A 22,992-nucleotide genomic window follows, 5' to 3' on the forward strand; every position below is an offset into this window, starting at 1 on the left:
TAATCCAAACATTTCTTTTATATATAAACATATTTCTCATAATTGGTGTTTTTATTTGAATATTTTTTATTTTATTTTTGAAATTTGTGGGTATTGTTTTGGTATACAAACATGGCAGGCAACTTTGTTGCCTACCATGTTTGGTGGTATAATTTCTGATATGCACTTGTGCTGTGATTCCATTATGTGAAATGTTCGTTACTTCTGATCATGGCTATGCCATTTTCAAAACCAAGTAAATGTCAGGTCAACTATGACCATTGCAGTTATGGCACACATTATTGTGCCTTAAATTCCAATATTGTTCAGATATTTTGTTTAAGCAAGATTATCTTGTAAACTAATCTTGTTTATTTATTTGAATTTGTTGTTTACTTAATGCAGAGAGTTATAAAAAATAATTTTGCAATGTTTGTTTTGTAGGCACATTAGAGCTCTTGGAGTGTGCCTATTTCTTATAGTGTATCCAGCTTCTCTTCTTACTTACCTGTGGACACATCATTCCATAAGTACATGGCTCCTGGCTGTGTCTGCATTCAGTGTTGAGGTTATAGTTAAAGTAATTGTATCATTACTTATCTATTCTTTGTTTTTAATTGATGCATATCGGTCAACATTCTGGGAGAAACTCGATGACTATGTATACTACATTAGAGCATTTGGAAACACAGTAAGGGATTTTAAATTGCATTTTTATGTTAGATTTAAGCAAGTCCCCTGGTTTTATTAATGTTACTTACTGGTTACGATTTAACATTAATACACAATTTTTTGTTGTCCAATTGTTTGATTTCCTGAATTATTTAAAATGTTACACTTACATAAAACTTGATATTTTTTTATATAACTAATGATCTTTTATCCAGAATTGCAACATTCCTCCTCTTAGAATCTTCATTACTAAAGATATTATCAGGTGTAAAGATCTACCTGATGAGTTACCTGTCATACAACCAAACATATTATATTATATTTTTTCAACAAAATGCTAAATTACACTAAAAATGATGTGCAAGTTAATGATGTACCAATAGTCTCTGTAACATTTCTTCCCACTACACGCAGAGTTACAAAACACTTTACACTATACACATACACTACCCTTACACAACTACACAGCAATATTTTACTCTATTTCTTCTTCCACTTACACTCGGTGGTGTTGTGACATCTTACGAGACGCAACCGTAACCCAAGGTGGAAACTATTGTGCCCATAAATGGATGACTCTACGTAGTGAGTCTTGGATGATGTCCTCTGGGCACCTGGGTGAACCCAGTTGTATAAAGCTCTAGCTCTGCTGGAGTGGTCGTTTTTATCACCAGTACTCGTGGAAACCACATGTTTGTTTTATAAACCTTTTTGGTTGTTTTTGATGCACCTGAAAAACCAACAAACCCAAGAGCTTAAAGAGCTCCCGGGTTTGTTGGTTTCTTTAAACAAGAAGTCTCTTTAAGACTTTGATCAATGTTGTAAGTTGAAGATGTGTCTGATGATAAGGATAAGAGAAATAGCATAGTGAATGCTGAAACATCAATAATACATTTTAATGTTTTGAAATATAAGGAAGAAGGTAAATTGTTTACAAAGGTTTTACTTTCTTAATAAACAGTGCATTGTTGCAGCATGTGAATCTGCAAAATCAGTTAAAAGACTTGGAGTGGCACCCTGTTGATTGAGGTTACTGATGACGAACAGAGTCTGAAGATAATGGCCCTTAGATTTATAGGGAAGGATGAGGTGGTGGTTGTGGTGCAACCACATAATATCTTAAATTCCAGCAAGGGGGTTATCTTTTGTTGTGACTTGGCTGGTATTGAACCATCAGAAATAGCAGAGAAACTGTCCCTGTAGTCAGTCAGTTTTGTTCAGAGGATAATGAGGAAGAACAGTACTGACGTACCAACATCTTCACTGATTATAACGTTCTCAACTCCAACAGTCCCTGAACGAATAAAAATTGGTTACCTATCTGTCCATGTGCAACTATACATATCAAACTCCTGACACTGCTTTCAGTGTCAGGGTTTTGGCCACACTAAATTCGGTTGCACTAAGGAACAAATTTGTGCATATTGCAGTTGTGCAGGACAATGTTGACAAATCATGTACTGAAACTGAAAAATGTAATTGTCAGGGTTCTCATTTGGCAAGGTCTTGAGAATATCCCATTTATAAGGAAGAACAGGCAATAATAAGAATTATTACTGAACAAAAGCTGTCATTTTCTGTGGCTCATCGGAAATACAGAAAATCCCTTAACATGAGGAATCCCGTGCAGCCTGATGTTAGTTTTGTCCAGGCTCCTTCCAGCAATTTACAAGAGGAAAATGAGTGCACATCATGTAAAGAACTGACTAAGTTGGTCCAAGTTTTGACAGAATAAGTAAAGACCCTCACAGCTGCAATTACAGCATTGAGCTTTAGCAAGAAAGTAATTTCTGCTAGAAAAACTGATGGTGATATATCTAATGCCACACCAGTTATTACACTACCACAGAAAGTTCCTGCTGCACCAGTTATGCAGCAAACAACCAAGATCTCTGGGAAGGGATCTAATAAAACATCATCGTCTGGAATAGCATCACCGTCCTCCCACGCTTCCAAATTCTCTCCACCATCCCATGATTTCTATGAGGATATGGTGGTGGAAGAAGTGCCTGAAAAAGCGAAGCACTTTCTAAAGATCATAAAAACAAAAATGAAATATCCGATTGCATTTGATAAATAGTTAGCACACAAAATTTCTATATATAAAAGAAAAATAGTTTTTTCCTATCGCTTCAAATTTTATTCTGTGGAATGTTTGTAGTCTCCGTTTCTGTCGTGAGGATATTGAAATCCTCTTGGTGGAATGTTTTTAGTCTCCATTTCCACCATGAGGATATTGAAATCCTCATAGAGAAAAAAAATCCTTTAATACTATGTCTGCTGGAAACTCACCTCCGTCCCAAGGATGATCTACCCTTTCATAGATACATCTGCGAAAGATGTGACTATGAAACTGAGGGCAGAGGATGTGATGTACATTTATTTATTACAATAAATATATTGTATCCGGGTGATGATAACGCAGAAGCATTTTTCGCCCAGAAAAAACCAACCAAAAAAAAAAATCAGTCTTCCTGTTTCAGTAGTTTTGTCCAATTATCAGTTCTTTGTCCATTTTAAATGAGCTTACATTTGTTTATAATAAGTGAATAACTACAACTTCCCTGAAATGCAACAATTTGAGATTGTAGTAATAGAGGAAGTAGAAGAAAACTCCTTTTGATTGCTTACATAATTTAATAATTTATACCTATAAAGATGACAAATCACATTTTTCGAGATCATCTTAATCTATTCAAGCACAATATGGCTTGGAGTTTCATCAAAAATTGGGCTAGTTACTCCATAGATGTAATCTTTGTAGTTAATATTATTTAACAATAATTGATTAACAGAAACTTTTTGTGTGTTTTGCCACTCCTACCAAAATAACTTCTTCTTCTCTATTTTCTAACATTATGAGATTCACAAACAATAAAATAAAATATTTTTATTGTTTAAGAAAGCTAGATTTAGACACATACCGCATTCACTAATCTGAGGAATATACACTCTGTAAGTTTATTAGCAGTTGAGTTTTGTCTTTTCTTTATTCTAGTTAACTTAATCACAAATAAAGTGATTCATGCTTTTCACATAGAATTTACATCATAGATTGTTTTAAAATATAAACCTGACAATGTGGTAAAAACTTTGTTCTTGTGATGTACACACTCGGTATGATTTAAAAATGTAAGCATTCTATATGCAAATATAGCAAAGCAAAGACAAATGGTAACAGTTAGTATTGTTTACAGTGGCTAACTAAAGATTATTTTGATAAAATTGTATGGATGATTATTTTGATAAAATTGTATGGATGATTATTTTCTTTTAATTACATCATCATTGATTATGACTCTTTATGAACACAAACAGCAAATCAACAGGGTGTGCTTGAATAATAGAAAAATTATATTAAAAAATTCAGAAGTTGGCATCTTATGTTTAAAATGTAGACAATGAGAGATGTGTGTATTTATCTTCTGTTCACAGAGAAGCAACTTCTGTGTGATCTTAATTAAACATGGTATGTATCAGGTTATAATATATACTTACATTAATAGTGCTGATCACCATAATCAGATTGTACCTCGTAGTAAAGGCAATTACATTTATACGGATTTGGTTATTAGATCATGGTGGATACCATTGTTCTTTTGTGGTTGGGTTTCTATTAACCACACATCTTAGGAATGGTCAACCTGAAACTGTACAAGATAACACTCATACATAGATACTCATACTCATCCTCATTCATTCTCTGAAGTAATATCTTACAATTGTGGAGGCTAAACAGACAAAAAAGAGAGATGACTATCTCATCATGTCAAAAGCAAAAACTTAATGTTAGAAGTCCTTTCTCTATATCAGTATACATACATTTTATAAATAAACAGATGATAATTGGAAATATAACAGACAGACAGAGTAGAAAGTAATATAAAGGGGACAAATATTCAGGTAATCATATGACAGTCTGTCCTAGTATCAGTTTGTCAATCTGTATCACCAACAGAAAAGGACAGCAGTTTAACAAGGAATTTGAAATTTAAAATGACAAGGACAAGATACTAACAGATAAAAGTTGTAAGATTGAAGTGAAGATTGACCGTCAGTTCTTTGATTTTTATGACTAAATCCTTTAAAATGAATAAAGATATTTAATGTTTAATAAAGATATTATTTGATGTCATTTACGGCTTAAGCCTATAAGTCAAATTTTTCTTATTACCTATTGCAGAAATTGCTTAAGTACCTCTGGTCTATTCCTATATTTTTAAATGTAGCTGTATTCTTGTAACTATTATTCACCTATTCTATTAGTACTAACACCTAAGAATCATTTCCATTTAATGATGCCAGGACAGACTATAAGTATGACTTTACTTAAATCACTTCTTAAGTCACATTTTTCTTATTAGTTATTGCAGAGATTGCTTAAGAATTTGGTTTAGTCCTGAATTTTTAAATGTAGCTATATTCTTCTAACTAATATCCCCCTAGTCTTAACAGTAATAACCTAAGGAACAGTTGCATGTAAAGATATAGGGACAGATTATAATGACTGTTACACTCACTTCGAAGAAAATGCTTTTTACTGTCCAAGACACTAGTCATAACTTATAGAACAGTGTCAGTTTATACCTCTGAATTGATTTTTATTTGTTTACCAATAAAAAGATTAATAACTCACATAACTGATCTTCATCAATTTGTTATTTTTTCTTTGTGCTTTTTTTATATATTTTTTTTTTTTTAATGATGAAGATTATTTTTTTGAATTAAATTGTTATTTATTTATAAATCTGTTGTTTCACTTAATTATTATCAATTAATTAACTGCTTATCATTAGTTAATTATTGTTAATTTTTTTTTTTAAATTAAATATTTAGAAATATGGAATATGTTTTGATTGTGATTATTGTAAAAATTCTTAACATTAACTGTTATGTTTCAAATCATTATGCAGGTTGAATTTTGTTTTGGAATTTTCCTATTCTTCAATGGTGCATGGATTCTGCTCTTTGAGTCTGGTGGTGCCATTAGAGCTGGTATGATGGGTATTCATGCATATTTCAATATATGGAATGAAGCTCTAGCAGGGTAAGGATATTTTTCTTTGTAAAAACATAATTAATAGTCTCTTTTGCGCTATTTTTACTCTTTATCCCTGTAGACTACTAGCCATTTACTATGAAGCAGTTCGTTATTATGGTCAACCAGTTTTGAGAGATGCTCCTAATTGCAAACCTAGACTAAAAGGTACTTGTTAGATTGGGAAAAACGTTCTGATATTAGTAGATGTAATTTTATTGGTTACTTAGATGTAATAATGTGGAAGTATAATGCAGAAGTCATTAGACTGACACACACTAGTCTTATCTTAAGTTTTACCCTACTATGTTTGCTCTTTTGTAGAAGTAATTATGAATCCATAATTTGTCATTTTGTGATGAGATGGTATACAGGAGTCATTTTATAAAATGTACATCTCTCTGAGTTCAATTCACTAGAAATGTCAAATCTCCTCGCGCAAATCCCATCGCTATCATTAATAGTAGTAGGAGACTTCAATGCTCACCATATTTCCTGGGGTTCATTTTTCTGCTCCTCTCGGGGAAGTATGGTAAATAGAATGAGACAAGACTTGGATCTTTGTCTACTGAATGAAGGGTCATACACATTCATGTCTTCATCGTCTGGTACACTATCAAACATTAACCTCTCCTTATGATCACTGAATTTACTCACTCATCTTAATTGGTCTGCTTGTGACAACCTTTATGGCAGTGACCATAGGCAAGTTATTATAGTCATTGTTTTCAACCGCAAGGTGAATAAAAGCCATGGAAATGGATTGTTGAAAAGGCAGATTGGATGGTTACCATAATAAAGCCTTCCCATTACAGTATGATGATGGTGTAGACGCCCTTCAGGAACTTATCTCTTTTACATCCCTGATACTAGAGAATGCTAATAGATATATCCCACAAACATCAGGAAACCCAAGACATCTTTCTGTTCCTTGGTGGAATGGTGTTTGCCAAAACGCTATTAGCAGTCGACGACAGGCACTGCGCAAATTTAACCACAGGCCTACAAATGAGCATTTAGATTTATACTGTAAGGCTAGACTGGTATGTCATCAAGTATTCTTGGACATTAGGAGGAAATTATGGAGGAAATACGTGGACACAATCTCATGCACTACTCCCACGTATGCTGTGTGGAAAAAGATCCGTACAATATGCAGATCACCAAAATAATCCATTCAGCACCTATTGTGTATTTATAATAGTCTATTCTCCTCACAAGTTTTCCCTTCGGTCTGGTCAGAACCCATTGCCATACCAGTACATAAACCTGGTAAAGACAAAGCAAGCTCCTCTAGGTACCACCTTGTCTCCTTGTCAAGCGTCATATGCAAAGTAATGAAGAGAATGGTGAACTGCAGGCTTACATGGTACTTTTATCTCCAGAGCAGTGTGATTTCTGAGAAGGATGATCTTTCATTGACCACTTAGTGTCATTGGAAACAGCTATTCAAAATACTTTCCTACTACATCAGTGCCTTGTGTCACTATCTTCTGTGATATCAAAAAGGCATTTGACACAGCCTGGTGATATGGCATTCTAAACACCCTCAAAGAATGGGAAGTCAAGAACAGCGTGCTTGCTTTTATCAGAGGTTTCTTAAATGACTGAACTTTCCATGTTCGTGATTCTCTTTCGGGTAATGTCATCTTAGAGAATGGAGAACCTCAAGGAAGTGTTTTTAAGTGCCACCTTATTTTCTATAGCCAACAACCGTATTACTAAATGTGTGCAGCCACCTGTTTCATGATTGTTATTTGTTGATTATGCTATATTTATTACAACAGCCACAGCTGAGAGACTACTACAGAACACTACATCTCGCCTTGAAGGTTGGTCTGGGTTAGTGGCTTCACCTTTTCACCTGAGAAAACAAAATGTGAAGTCTTTTCTTGGCTGCAGGACCCTTCCATTCCGCAACTTTTTCTCAATGGAAATCTTATTGCTGTCTCTTCTGATGTCAAGTTTTTAGGTTTATTTTTTGATAGCCGCCTTACTTGGGTCAAACACATCAAAGAATTAAAACCAAAGTGTTCCAAACTTTTAGATATGGTGCGAGTCCTTGGCAGCACCAGTTGTGGAGCCGATTGGTCATGTATGATACATTTTTATTATTTTTTAGTTCATTCCTGTTTAGATTATGTTTGTGTCGCCTACTCTTCAGCACATCATATCGTGCTTAAATTGCTGGATGCTGTACATCATGCTTCCCTTCGGCTTGCGATAGGTGCATTTAGATCAAGCCCTGTCACAAGCTTACTTGTTGACTACAGTGATCCATCACCTCAGGATAGATGGGACCCCAGCTTTTAGCATCTTATAGTACCCGTCTCAAAGGACAGCCAAATCACCCAGCTTTTGACTCGGTCCTTGGGAATCCTAATTTAGGAAGGTATGTGAACCATCCATGTTGTACTACACGTGCAGGTGTTCGTAGCCGACGTTTATTGCACCTTATAAATGTTGACACACCATCTATTTTTCCAGTGTATCTGTGCTCATATCCACCATGGGAAATCAACCTTATAAATTTTATGTTTTATGTTTGACCTTACAATATGCAATAAAGAATCAGCATGACCTACCGTCTTCCAGCGAATGTTTCACTATATTCTCTCCAAGATAAACCCAGACATTGTAGTATACACTGATGGATCAAAACAGAACGACACCATTGGTTGCACATTTGTTGTCAATGATAGAACTTACATGTTTGGTCTACCTGGTATTATGAGTGTGTTTATTGCTTAACTATACACTAAATAAGGCTGTAAACATCATTAACCCTAAGTACCAAAATATCCTTATTTGCAGTGACTCGTGTAGTGCTCTCCAAGCCTTAGAAAATTTTTATTTCAGACATCCTATTTATCATCAAAATGTACAATGCAATCACTGAGTTAAACCATTGAAACACACAAGTGAGTTTCTGTTGGATTCCTTGCCAATGGGCAGATTCCGCTTGTAATCAACTTTCATTCACCACTCGTGTTACTACTTCTGACTTTATTAATTGTATAAAACAGTTTCTTCAAATGAAGTGGCAAGATGATTGGACAGCTATTGTTGATAATAAACTCTGGCACATTAAAGATTTTGTGTTGCCATGGAACTCCTCATGCAGAAAAACTTGGAAGTGATCCTCATTCGATTGCGGTTAGGACATACCAGAGTCACACATTAGTACCTCTTGTCAGCAGGACATGCACCACTATGTGTACGATGCAACTGCTGCTTGACTGTGCACCACATACTTGTGGAATGCATATGTTATGCAGCCTTGTGTCGTAAATTTAAATGACAGAAAAACATTAACAAATTCTGGGCAATAATAAGGAAATCTTAGACCAGGTGTTGTTATTTTTACGAAGTATTAATATTTTACACAAAATTTTAAATTGTGGTATATTTTTTTGTTTTGGTGTTAAAGAATTATTTTAATGCGTTTTTTTTTTTCATTTAATTATTTTATATTTCTCTATATCCAAGAAGGAACCTTTTACACCCTCTCGGACTTTATTCTGTATTTAAATTCTTTATTTTATTTTTTTTTTTAAGTTTTGAATTTTATTTTGTTAAGTATTCCATGTACATTTTTTAGTGATATTAATTTTAAGCTTTTAGTGATATTTTCTATGTTATTAGTTGTAAGTTTTAGTTTTTTTATATGTTTTTAATTGGTTTTAGTTTTTAATGTAGTTATAGTTTGTTTAGTTTATAGAATAGTTTTAGGTTAGTTTTTTAGTTTTGTCCTTATTTCACTTTTTTTTTATACAAACTTTCCGGCTGTGATTTTAGTTTTAAATATGTTTTAAGAGAAATTTTAGCTGTGATAGTTGTAAGTTTTTGTTTTATTTTTTAGTGCTTAAGCTAGACCTATTTTTTATATTATAAAATTTTATCCTGAGTAATGATAACATGAAAGCATTGTCGCTCACAAAAAAAAGTCAGCATAAGTAAGAAACTTTTTAATTTTAATCTTCTTTCATTTTTTTATTATTGTTATTTACTGGAAGTAGTCAAAAGTTTATTTTTCTACATTATCTATTATGTAGAACAACTACAGACAGCATGTAAGCTTTTCATGAGAAATATGAAATTGAGTTTTTTAAGTATGTTCTTTAGATTAAAATTTTTTCTGAGAAAAGAAAAATTTAGTTAAAATGAAAACACCATATAGCAAAGTACCAGTCTAAAAAGGAGTCATTGAGTGCACCTGTGGGTTAAAGGCTGAGATATCTTTTATCTGTAAGATTCTATGATGGACTGAAATATAATGCACAGTTGCTTATAACTCACAAATTAAACAAACATGGCATAAAAGTACTATCTATTTGCTACAAAAACGTACATTTATTTTTTCAGGAAGTCACCATTTATATCTGCACATTTCTCCCAACAGAGAATGTAGAATAGGTTCAAATTTCAAATTCACAAGACCCTGGGTGGTTGCATGCAATTTGTGTGGCTAAGCATTATCGAGTTGCAGAATTACTAGCTCTAGATTGTTGAAGTTGTCACATACTTCTCGTGAACATACATACATCTGAAGATCTTTTAATATCTGTGTACACAACTACACAACATCCTACACATATTTCTTACATTTACTCTCAGTGGTGTTGCGACATCTTATGAAACGCAACCGTAACCTAAGGTGGGAACTATTGTTCAGATGGGTGAATGGCACAACATAGTGAGTCTCAAACAATATCCTCTGAGCACCAGGGTGAACCCAGTTTTATTTAGCTCTAGTTTCAGTAAGCGTGCGCTCTGCTGGAGTGGTCCATTTTTTCGCCAGTACTCGTGGGACCAAAATTTCAGTTCCAACAATAAATACTATGATGGGTTGGTGGTCCATCTGAAAAAACCACTAATTTTAATCTTGTGTAGAGACCCCATTCAGCCTTGTCTGACAAGGATAATAGCCTGGTAGAAGAGAGTTCATTAAATCTTAAATATAAAAACATACATTTTGTTGTTTTCCGCAATAATCAGGAAGGTGACTCCCTCCAAAGGGTGTCGCCTTTCTTGATAAACAAGGTTATAACTACCTCAAGCAGTTCTCCAAAAAACATTAGAAAGTTAAAAGACGGATCGATTCTGATTGAAACATTCAATGATGAACAGAGTCAGTCTATCTTACGTCTCCATAATATGGGTGGTATAAATATGAGTGCAGAATGCCACAAAACTCTAAATACGAGCCGGGGAGTAATTTTTTGTCGAGACCTTTTAGATAGATATCAGAGAAATAGTTGATGAGCCTCGTCCCCAAGATGTTGTTGAAGTAAGGCGTATAATGAAACGGCAGAGCGGAACAGAAGAACCGACACCGTCTCTTATACTGAGATTCAATCTCCCTATTCCACCAGAGAAGATTAAAGTGGATTTCCTCTTGGTTCGGGTACAACCATTCATACCCAACCCACGGCGATGTCAGGGATATGATCACAATACAACATCTTGCTCCAAAATGGAGATCTGTGCTCAATGTGCTAAAGAAGGGCATAATGACACTAACTGCCAAGAAGATGAAAAATGTGCGAACTGCAGTGGTTCACATACAGCCTGCTCCTGAGATTGCCCAACTTTTAAAGAAGAATAGGCAATTTTCAAAATCTGTACTGAGCAGAAGCTGTCTTTTCCGGCTGTATGCAGAGAATATAAAAAGATAATTAACTCACGGAACCTGGTTAAACCAGATGTATCTTTTGCCACCACTACATCGAAACAAGTTTCTGCAGATGTAGGTAATCAGCAGTATGGATCCTGCAATGAACTTAAAACACTTGTTCAGATGCTTTTTGACCAAGTTTCTTAACTTAAAGCCACTATTTCAGAGCTGACAAAATTGAACAGAAAGTCATTAGCGATAAAGTCATTAGTGTTCACTTTTCTGCTGTTAAAAATTTCATTACTGCATCTTCATTAGCTGGCATAGTTGACTACACAACAGTGGTAATTAACAGAAATTTAGAGTGTGTGGGTCAGTGGGTTTTGAAATGTTAGTAATAGGGGAATGAAACTACAAGATGGCAACACCACAGCTTTGTGTAACATTTTGTGCTTCCATTACATTCCATTGTGCATTATATTTCAGCTACTCCCTGCCCTGTCTAGGATTTAATCCTGATTAGCCTTGACATTTCTCATGATACAAAGTTTATTTCTCATCACAAAAAATAAATAAATAGCTGTAATTTGACATCACTCTGTAATTGCCCAAGTGAATAAATAAGTAAATAAAAAAAAAGAGTTTTGAATCAATTTGTTTTGAATACAGTCTTTATTTTTACTGTAAAATTAATATATGTTTATAAATGTCTTACACTTTCAGGTATGGATTTTACTTATAATTTGAGCTGATTTTTTTTTAAAAAGTAACTGAACAAAGTTTTCTGGGTCTATATTCATCACTTTTTCTTTATTTTTAGTAATATAGTTTCTTACTGAAATATCATAATTATTTATTAATGTACCCTAAAAAATTAAAAATATAAACTGCCATCCACTCTATATGTTTAGTATATATGCGTATAGATATCAGTTAAACTCTGATCATGTTTTAATTTAGCCTTGTCAATACAAATTTTAAAACTGCTATTTTTCTTATTTTAAAATTATATTTTTAATTTTTTTCAAAATTTAATTAAGAATTATTAAACAGGTGGAATGTTTTTATGAAACGACGCACAGCTGTTAACAAGATTGATTCACTACCAGAAGCAAGTGATGCTCAACTTCAAGTTTTAGATGATGTTTGTGCTATTTGCTATCAGGAAATGCGTACTGCTAAAATAACTCGATGCAACCATTTTTTTCATGGAGTATGCCTTCGAAAATGGTTATATGTTCAAGTAAGATAATTAATAAATTACAATATGTTTAATGATAATGGTGTATTATTTTTAAGCTATAAATAATACATCTATTATTATTATTATTATTATTATTAGTATTTCTATACTTAAATTTTATGACTAATATAATTTATGAATCACTATGCATAATGCTGGGTCTATTAATTACAATTTCATGATGAACTTTCGTAAAATTAAAATAATTTTAATCCAAATTTATTGATATTTTCTTGAAGAAGAAAGTAATTTTAATTTATTACTCTTGTCTTAATAATTAGATATGCTGCATTGTAATTTTAAAGATCACATTTAAATTTAACTCAACAATGGAAGATTTTATTTGGAATTTGAAAACTATATGAAATGAATTTGGAGTGAAGAAGATCTAGTCTTTAATATTGCTTACAAAAGGGCTGAACTTATATTGAAATCATTTTGCATAAGTTATAATAAAAACTACAAACTTAAGGGACTAAAATTTAGCAAAATGGATTGAGTACAAAAAAAATTTTAATGATCTGTTAAAAGTGAATTTTATACCAGGTTATAAAATAACTAAAGTCAATAGAAAAGTACTATTATTAAAGTGAAGATTTATTTTTAGGTAGATTTCGTAAGAAAGCTACCCATTTTAATGGGTACCTTGATTCAACTTCCAGAAAAATTTTGACATATCTTTGTGTTTCACATCCCTCAGACCCCAAAATCACTGTCAGTTCAAAGGTTTATATATTTATATATATATATATATATATATATATATATATATATATATCACTTTCTTGTAGACAGTAACTGCCGTAATTTTGCGCCAGTCACTTTAAAATTGATAATTAAAATATAATGCCCAACATCTCAGTCAAGTTCGTTATTGGGCAAAATCAAATCATGGGAGTGGAAATGGAAGGACTTTTTTGAAAAAACAAAATATCACTATAACTTTCTTATTAAGCGAAATATAAAATTTGTTTAAAGTTCTTACTGTTCATTGGATAAGAGCCTAAAACTTATCTAAGTAAAGTTTTTTAATATCACCATTGGCCCAGGGGGTGGAAAAAATGGGCTTTCAAAGACAAAAAAAAAATCATACTATCTTAATAGGCACAGTATTGAATCAGTTTGAAGTGGTTGTTAGTCCTCTAAACATTACCTACAACTTTTGTCTGAAACAATTTTTGATATGACCAACCCTTACGGCAATGGTCAATTGAAATGTTGCTGGAATTGTAAGAAGGTAGGGCTTGACGTATGCTAAACATGTAAAACTTTTTTTCACATGCCTCCATTCTCATATTGAGTAAATTTGAAGTTTTAACTTTAAGGTAGAAATCTTTTATCCCGTACTTAGCACCAGTGAAATCTACCTCTGCCTTCCAGCATGCCAAAAGGGATTTTTTTTATTACTTAGGAGACCATATCTTCCCAAATTGTGGAAGTTCCTGTCAGTGACAACAATTTTTATGTTGCTAATGCCTGTTTAATCAGTATTTATACAGCATAGTTTTGTTTATCTAGAAAATTAAATGTAGTACAAAATTAAATTATAAATTAAAGTATTTAATCTAGATATTTGTGAATTAAAGTATTTATGAATTTATTTAAATAATTTAAAACTAATTATTTATATACACCATATTTTTTAAGCAGCCACAATTATTTATATTTTTTTATGAGATTCCTAATTTTTAACCTGGACTCCACTTTTGAGTTAGTTTACTTTTAACAGGAATTTTTTGTTTTATTGTCCGAAATGAAGCTACTGACACATTTAGAGATATGGACAGTATTAAAAAACCTTGTACATGAACATCAAATGGAAAAGAACAGCTCATTCTGAAAACACACACTTTCTTTTCTGTGTAATTGTAGCTTAAAAAGTCAATTGTATGATTGTTTTGAGAGGATCCTTCAATTTTTTTTAAAAACACCATAGTCACTTTATGAGTTGTAGAGCTTCACTTCCAGACTTCTCTCTTACTGTGTGCCTTTTTTCTAGATTAATTATAAATATGTGTTGTAGAAAATGATTGAAAGTATGACTTACACTAAAAATAATGTATCAATAGCAACAATGAATACAAATTTTCAGGCTAATACTTCAAGGCTTGTGTGCAGAGCTGTAAGAATTTCATGTGTATCGTCTAAAAGGGGTAATCACATGTTATCATCACCTTTGCTACCAAAACCTGAAACTTTTAAGAGCATTTTTTTGAACCAGAGGCTCATCCTTGTGTAGGAGATTACCATGTTTCTGACAACAATATTAAAGGTTTCAAGATACAAAATATAAGAAACTGTTTGAATTACTTTTATATTGAACATCTCTACATTAAAAAAGAATGCAGGATTTTTGTTTCAGCAGGAGTAAATTTGTTCATAATCCAAATTTTGAAGTGTTCTCTTCAGTTCTGCAGTATGGGGAATAAATAAGGTCCACTTATTTTTTGCAAAAAGCTGTATGAAGGGTTGTTCACTACCCCACGTAGTATGACCGTGAATGTGTAATTCGGTGTTTACATTTCATTCCATGATAAAAACAGATATAATGCTTTTTTTTTGTAGGTTCACTACTTGACAAGAACCTGTTGCCAGGGTTCTTTTACAGGCTACATCCTCATGATGAAGCATAGTCAAGTTTACTCAGCAAAACATGGTTACTCATCTAAAAATTCTGAAATAGGACTAAATAAAAAAAGAATTTTATGTCTCATTCTAAGGCCTCTTGGTTCATGTTCAAAATATCAATAATTTCTGCTTACATAGTTGACCATAAACCTTTTTAAACCTTTTTTTCTGTTTAGCCTCCGGAACCACCATAAGGTATTACTTTACAGGGTGAATGTAAATGAAGTGTAGTCTTGTACAGTCTCAGGTCAACCATTCCTGAAATATGTAGTTAATTGATACCCAATCACCACAGAACACCGGTATCCACAATCTAGTATTCAGGTTGATCATAATCTGAATATTCGTGAAATCCACAGGAAATATTCCTGTGGATTTTAGCTAAAAGATATGGTTTTTCTGTTGCCAGTCCAGCTGTTTGATTATATTTATTCACATGCATTTTCAAACACTTTCCTGAGTCTACATCACCTTGATTGTCAGTATCTGGACAATCAATAGTATTTGATATCACTTTGGATGTCAGTATTTAAAATCTTTCTATTTGTTTTATGATGTGTCTGACAAAAAGTTATAATTATAATACCCTTAGACATTCTTTTATATGTTGAGCAGCAGCTGTGGGGGTTCGACCAGGATTAATTTGATTCTACTCTATATTTCTACTAGAGTCAAATGCAGTGTTGTTATATTATTTCTCCAATCTTTTCCATGTTATTTTGCAGACTATTTTAGCTACTACAACCCATTTGCAGGGAGTCATAGCTTATCTGAATAATGATTTTAAAAAAGTTTCAGTTTATTGTAAAAGGAAATTTCTGTGTGGCATTTTCTATCTATACCTTCTGTGTACCAACCCTATTTGGAGGGTAAGGCCCTATCAAGGACTTATAGCCAGAATTTTTAAATTTTAATTGTGAATGAAATGCTAATTTGTTTTTTTTTGCTGCAGCGTTCCTGATGTGTTACCAACTTAGTTTTGTTATACCCAACTATATCCTAAAATATTTTTGGGACTATGCGCTAATGTAGAGTTTTATCTCAGTTTTGTAATTTGTTTTCTTCTCATGCCTGAAAAATGGTTTTCATAAATTTCCTTTGAGTCTTTCTTCTGTTTTATCTGAACGAATTGTTAGAGGAGGTTGAACCCTCTTGAACTAACTATATATTTTAACTCTGCTTTTTATCCAGTTATTAATGATGTTTTGCTGTTGTATTCTTTCTAGGTTTGGGGCTCTTTCAATAAATTGGGCCTTACTGGGTTAGAGCCACTTTGGAAGGATGCACCATGACTTAGTGATCAGTTTGTAAAAATAATAAGTTGTGTAACTCTTGCAATTTTTTTAGAAAGTAATTATAAAAGTTGTAGAAAATAGTTTCTGAAATCATTTCTTTATTCCAAAATAAAATCTCTGAAAGCTATGAACTCCAGATTGTTCAAACCCCTGATTTGTGAATTCTCCCCTTCATTTTTAAAAAGTATTAAGCAAAGGAACATGTTAAGGTTCAAAGTTAAGCAAAAAGGTTCATGCTTTTATTTTTCACCTGTAAGCCTGTGCTATGATTTGTTCCCTGAGTTGGTATGTGTTAAATAAGTTTTTCACAAGTAAAAATAGCTGGAAATATCATACATTTCAAAAAAGATATCATGCAGTTTCTCAATCTGGGATCTTCTGGAAAAAAAGTCTTGTTTCCTGGAGAATACTGTACCTTTTGAACCACAATCTCTGGACTTTTCCATCAGTTTCAGATGATGGGAAACAAAAAACGTCCTTATCATTTTTCACTCCGAGTCTTCCACATGGTTTAAGATTTGTGCCACTGAGTAAGGCATGTGGCTTATATTATTAAATATTATTTGATATTTCAGAATTAGAATTAAGAAGTTTCACATAACTGAATGAGCTTCTTGAATTACTGTTTCTATTTTTTGTAACAATCAAAATCTGGTAATGTTGAAAAATAGAAATATTGACTTTTCCATCTTTTTCAATTATATTTTCCATTATATATCTTCAATTTCATCATTATTAATTCTTTGAAATGCAGTAGAACCTTGCTTTAATGAGCGTAATTTGTTCCCAAATCTTACTAATAATGCAGAACACTTATTAAGCAAAACAATTTTTACAATAGAAATCAATGTAAAATAGCGTAACCTGTTCCATTCTGGAAAAAAAAATACTCATGTTTATAATAATCTAATCTATTATTTATAATACAAACCTTTTTACCAGAAACTTGTCTAAAGATATTTGTTTTTCCCTACACTTCAAAATTTGGCAAAAATGAGATACAGCATTATCGTTAAATATATTTATAGAGCGCGTAGCTACTGCTTATTAGGTTGATGCTTCTCAATGTACAATGCAACAGTTTCCCATGCTTTTCAGCATCTTTGTTACTTTACTGAAAGGTTGTTGCTCTGCTAAGGCTGTTTATCCTCCTCCACTGATGAAATCTCCTCCACAACTTCTTGCTGTTACATAGAATGTAGATCCATAAGCTCTTCGGTGGTCAGCTCCTGGCTATGTACTTCCACTAGCTCTTCGATGTCATTGCTACCCACCTCTTGTCGCATAAACTTGGCCAGAGACAAAATCTCGTCAATTACAGGCTCTATAGGAACTTGTTCAAACCCCCTCAGAGTCACATTCGACAACACTGTCCAGTGAAAGCTTCTTCCATGCAGAAATAAGGGTTCTCTTGGTGACCCTCTCCCATGCCTTGTTGATCATCTTGAGGTAGGCAACAATGTGGAAGTCTTCTATCCAAAACTCTTTGAGAGTGGGATTGGTTCCTTCAGTTACCTCAAAACAATGCTCAAAGAACACTTTAGTATAGAGCTTTATAAAATTTGAAATGGTCCATGGGCTGCAGTAAAGGAGTAGTGTTGGGAGGCAGGAACTGGATCTTGATGAACTTAAATTCTTCAAGGAGGTCATCTTCTAGACCTGAAGGATGTTCAAGTGCATTGTCCATAACATGCAAGATACAGAGCAGCAAATTCATCTAAAGCAGATATTTTTTTACAGGCGGACCAAACACTTCATTGATCCAATCTGTAAAAAGGTAATGTGTCACCCAAGCCTTGTTGTTGGACTTCCACATGACATTTGTCCTGTTCTTCTGGACTTTATACTTCTTGAAGGCACATAGATTGTCCAAATTGTAAACGAGCAGCAATTTAATTTTTAAATTTCCACTTACATTTGCACAAAACAACAGCACAAGTTCTTCTCTTAATCTTTTTGAACCAGCTACGGCTTGCCTTGAATGTTTCTTCTTCATCCGTTGTCCTGGTGTCTCCTTAATGTGGTCGGCAAAAATTAGTTGTCACCTTGCATTTGCTTATTGTTGATCTATTTGAGAAGCAATCTTTCAACATTATCGAGAATATGTGCCCATTGCATAGAATTCTTATTCAATCTTATTCTTGTTTTTGAGGATAATGCAAATCGTTGGTAAAAACTGATTATATGTGCTTGCTAGGTCAGCCACACTCACAACTCGTACTCGCTTCTCAATAATTTGGTGTTTGACTTTTACAGTGATTTTTCTTCTCTTACCCCTGCCTTCTTGCTGCATTTTTTTTGGGGACGAATGTGTAAGAATGCTTAAACTTTCCACAAAAAAAAATACACAATATTGTCTAAATTCAACTTTCACAAGTGACAGTAAGGTGCTAGCTGAACAACCGCTAAACACAGACTGATAGCCAAATGTAGGCAGGATGTGATGTCATAATGTCTCCTCATCACTCATTAAGGGAGTCATTTTTTTACATTTTATTTTGCTCGTTTTGCAAATATCACTAATAATAATTAATGTAACAAGAATGGTTTTACATTACTGTACGAGTAATATACTGATTATTAACATTGAATTTTGTAAATTATTTTGAAAAAATCAATGATTTTTAAGCTGTTTCAAGAATCTCAATGGTAGGAACTGAGTAAGTTTGGCTTTGTATAGTCAAAATGCATGGAGTAAATTCGGAACTAGTTTAGAGTTTTAATTATTGTGAAGACCTTGTTAATTTTTTTTTCGGTTTAGTGTCGTATTCTTGGATTAGAAAAGTTTGTTTCATAAATTGTTTTTTCTTTCTTTCTAAAAGTTAATAGATTCTCTGTTAAAATTAAAAAAAAAGCACTGAGACTTATTATTTAGTTATGAATGTAAAATACAGTAATTTATAATACTGAAGCTTTGTGATAAAATAGATAAATAAATTATTTAAGCGCTCATATGGTGAGGTTGTGCCTGGGCAGTTGTGGCTTATCTTTAGTGATAGTTAGAATATGTAAACTATGTTCAATATTACATATATATGTTTGTCATTTAAATAATATAACCATAATACAATATTCTAGTGATTGTTTATTTTTTACTCCAATTTGTCTTTCATGCTGACTTTAATATATCGTGTTCTGCTTGTATAAAAACAGTGTGCAGGTCGAAAAGTATTATGTGTAGCAACTGTACTGGTAATTTTCACCACAGTGCAATCTTACTCGAGAAGAGGATAATTTCGTTGAGCAAGAAAATAAAATTTGAAGGTATGCCATCTGTGAAAATGAAAAAAGAAAGGTTGTGCTGCAATTGACAGCTGAAAATGGTTCAGTTAAGATGAAAGATATTGTAGAGTTACTGAAGGAAATCTACAGAGAACACCAGGAAATGGAGAGAAATCTGGGATATTCAATCAAAGCATGCCACAGAGAAATTGGGGCGCTATCAAAAAAAGAAAAAATACAGCACTTCCTAATATGGTTGACAATCTGTCCGGTGAACTAAAATGGAAAAGAATAATAATTTAATTTTGCTAAAGAGAATTAGTGAACTTGAACAGTAAACTCGTACAAATAATTTAGAAATACATGGTATACCCGAATAGAAAAATGAAAATTTAGAGTTAGTATTTCAAAATGTTGCTAAAGTTCTTGACTATCCAATATCTGAAAGTGACATAGATGTGTGCCATAGGCTGACTAACAGAACCCACAAAAGACGAGCTACAATTATGGTTCACTTTACCAGAAAATCCGTAAAAGATGGCACCTTAAATAGAAGGTGTGTCAAAAGAAACTTCTCAACCAAGAACCTGGAGTTGCCAAATGATATATATAAATGAAAATCTTTCAGCTGATTTGTAGGAAAGTGCTTTCAATGGCAAGGGAATTGGAAAAGGAAAAGAGTTTCAAGTACCTGTGGGTATGTAGCAGAAAAACGTTTTTACATAGACGTGATGGTGCTCCTGCAATTGTGCTTATATCAGTTGATGATGTCAATAAATTTAAGTAGTGCTTTGTTAAAAATGTTATTATTATTTACTTTTTTCTTTAAATAGTATGTAATATTGTTTAGTGTTTGTTCTTAAATAGTGCTCTGTTAAGTTTTTTATTATTTTCTTTTTTCTTTTATGGAAGATAAATTTTTAATTATTCTTAAATGAAATTATTGTTTTAAAATTATTAACTGGAATAATAATATTAACTAAGATATGGAATTATGATGAAGAACTATATAATTATCAGATTGATGGATATAATCTTTATGCCAAATGTAACAAAACTTATAGAACTAAAGGTATAATAGTGTACATGCAAAACGATATTCCAGTCAAGATCAATGAGGCCAGTTTCTTATCGGCTGACAGCATTTATTTATCTTTGTCTGTTGATAATTATGTTTGTAATATTTTTGTTTTTTATAGATGTCATTAGTATTATAGCAGAGGTATTTATTAATGAGTTATGTGGTTTTTTATATATCCACAATAGTAAGACTATAACAATGTTTGTAGAAGGTATAAACTTGAATCTTTTAGAGGATAATGATATTGTTAATGAATAAAAATGTTTGCTTTATTCAAATGGTATGGAGTCTCTGGTCAACACCCCTACAAGTTTGGATACAGACACTTGTATAGATCATTTTTTCATTAAATGTAAACGATTCATAGAACTTTTTTAAATCTTTTTGCTGATACATGCTGGCATCACGGACCATTCTCTTGTACTTGTCTGGAGTGATATTAAAAAGCTTATAAATAAAGTAAACTCAGAACACTCTGCATCAATATAGTGTTATTAATTTAGTTAGGTTTAAACATGAGGTCTTAAATACTGATTGGAATAAAGTATTTAATGAAAGCCATAGACAGAGCTTTTGAGTTACTTTTAAAAGTGTGCTCTGAAAAAGCAAAGAGTTTAAAACAAAAACTAAAAATGTCATCAAAATTAAACCATGGGTATCAGAAAATTTATTAAATAAAATTAAAAGAAAAACTTTATTGTTTTAAAAAGTTAAAAGTTAACCATATTAGATTTAAAAATATATTTCAGTAGGTACAGGTATAGACTTATCTATGCATAAGGAAAGCTAAAGAATTATATTTTAGAAACGTTTTTATTAATAATAAAAATACTAGGTTAATACTAGGGAACAGTGGAAACTAGTCAATTAGTTAATAGGTAAAAAGGATAAAAAATATGAAATAGATGAAACTAAAGCGAAGATAAATAGCCAGATTTAGTGGTGAGGTTCAAAAGGTTTCGGATATTTTTAATAGCTATTTTTTAAGAATCTCAAAGAAACTAAAATTACCTCTTGAGAATATTGTAGTTCAGAGTCAATATTCACTCATATAACAATATTTTTACCTCAACTGAAGTAGGAGCCAATATTTTCCTAGAGCCTACCACATTATCTCGAGATTGAAAAAATTATAAAGTACATAAAAACCAGAATGTCATCTGGTTTTGATGAAATTTCTTCATGTACCTTAAAATTCGTATGTGAACATATTTATCATGTTTGTGCATACTTATGCAATTTAAGTCTAATTGGGAAATTTCCAGATAAACTTAAACAAGTAGTGGTAGTTGCGATTTATAAAAAAGGAGATAGTAATTATGCCAGAGACTTTAGGCCCATAGCCTTGCTTTCACAATTTTCAAAGATTCTGGAAACTGTAGTAAGGTCAAGACTGGTTAACTAACTTAATAAAAATAATTTTTTCAGTGTTTTAATCAATTTGGCTTTCAGAAAAATTTAGGCACTGAAAATGCCTTACTTAAATTTGTCTCAAAGTTGGTAAATGGCATCAATGAAGATTTTAAAGTAGGTGCCCTCTTTCTGGATATCCAGAAGGCCTTTGATGTCATTGATCATAATATATTATTAAATAAGACGGAGCAAGTCGGTATAAGAAGTTTATCCTTTAACTGGTTTGAATCCTACTTAAAGGGAGGAACTCAAAAGGTTATAATTAGAAATATGCTCAGTAACGAGGGTGTATTAGAATTTGGTGTCCCTCAAGGTTCAATTTTGGGTCCAATTCTGTTTCTAATTTATATTAATGAATTCTGTTCTGGCAAATTTCAAGGTTATTTGACCTTATATGAAGATGATATGGCCTTTTTTATAGAGAAAAAAGCTTTGACTGAGTTTTGAAATCTATCGAAAAGGACTTATTTCATTGTGGTTAACCAAAAATGAAATTACGTTAAATGTACCCAAATCCAAATAAATGCATATTCTTCCAGTTAAAGAGTAGCAACTCGCATGTTAGATATCATAATCTCACTTGCTCTAGAATTGTTGAGTGTAGTTGCGACAGTATTGTTCAAGTCGATAGTATGAAATATCTCGGCATAACTATTGATTGCAATCTTTCATTGGAAAAACATATTCTTAGTCAAATGAATGAAATGTTATGTTACGTGAAAAAGTTTTATTCTCTTCAGGATTTCTGTCTGACTGGTCTTCTAAAAATGCTTAACATGGCTTTGGTTGAATCTCATTTAAGAT

At 32.5% G+C, this 22,992-nt stretch overlaps 1 protein-coding gene across 1 annotated transcript in view; it reads left to right on the forward strand.

The window, feature by feature from the left end:
- The window catches only part of Trc8 (TRC8 ring finger protein), a 117,494-nt gene that overhangs the window by 84,024 nt on the left and 10,478 nt on the right, over positions 1–22,992 (forward strand). The window contains exons 5-7 of the mRNA XM_075378909.1: positions 424–670; positions 5,565–5,698; positions 12,360–12,549. Coding sequence (XP_075235024.1) covers positions 424–670; positions 5,565–5,698; positions 12,360–12,549 — 571 coding nt within the window. The remainder of the gene's footprint in view (positions 1–423; positions 671–5,564; positions 5,699–12,359; positions 12,550–22,992) is intronic.

Source organism: Lycorma delicatula, chromosome 1, assembly GCF_047948215.1.
Source record: "Lycorma delicatula isolate Av1 chromosome 1, ASM4794821v1, whole genome shotgun sequence".
Lineage (NCBI taxonomy): Eukaryota > Metazoa > Arthropoda > Insecta > Hemiptera > Fulgoridae > Lycorma > Lycorma delicatula.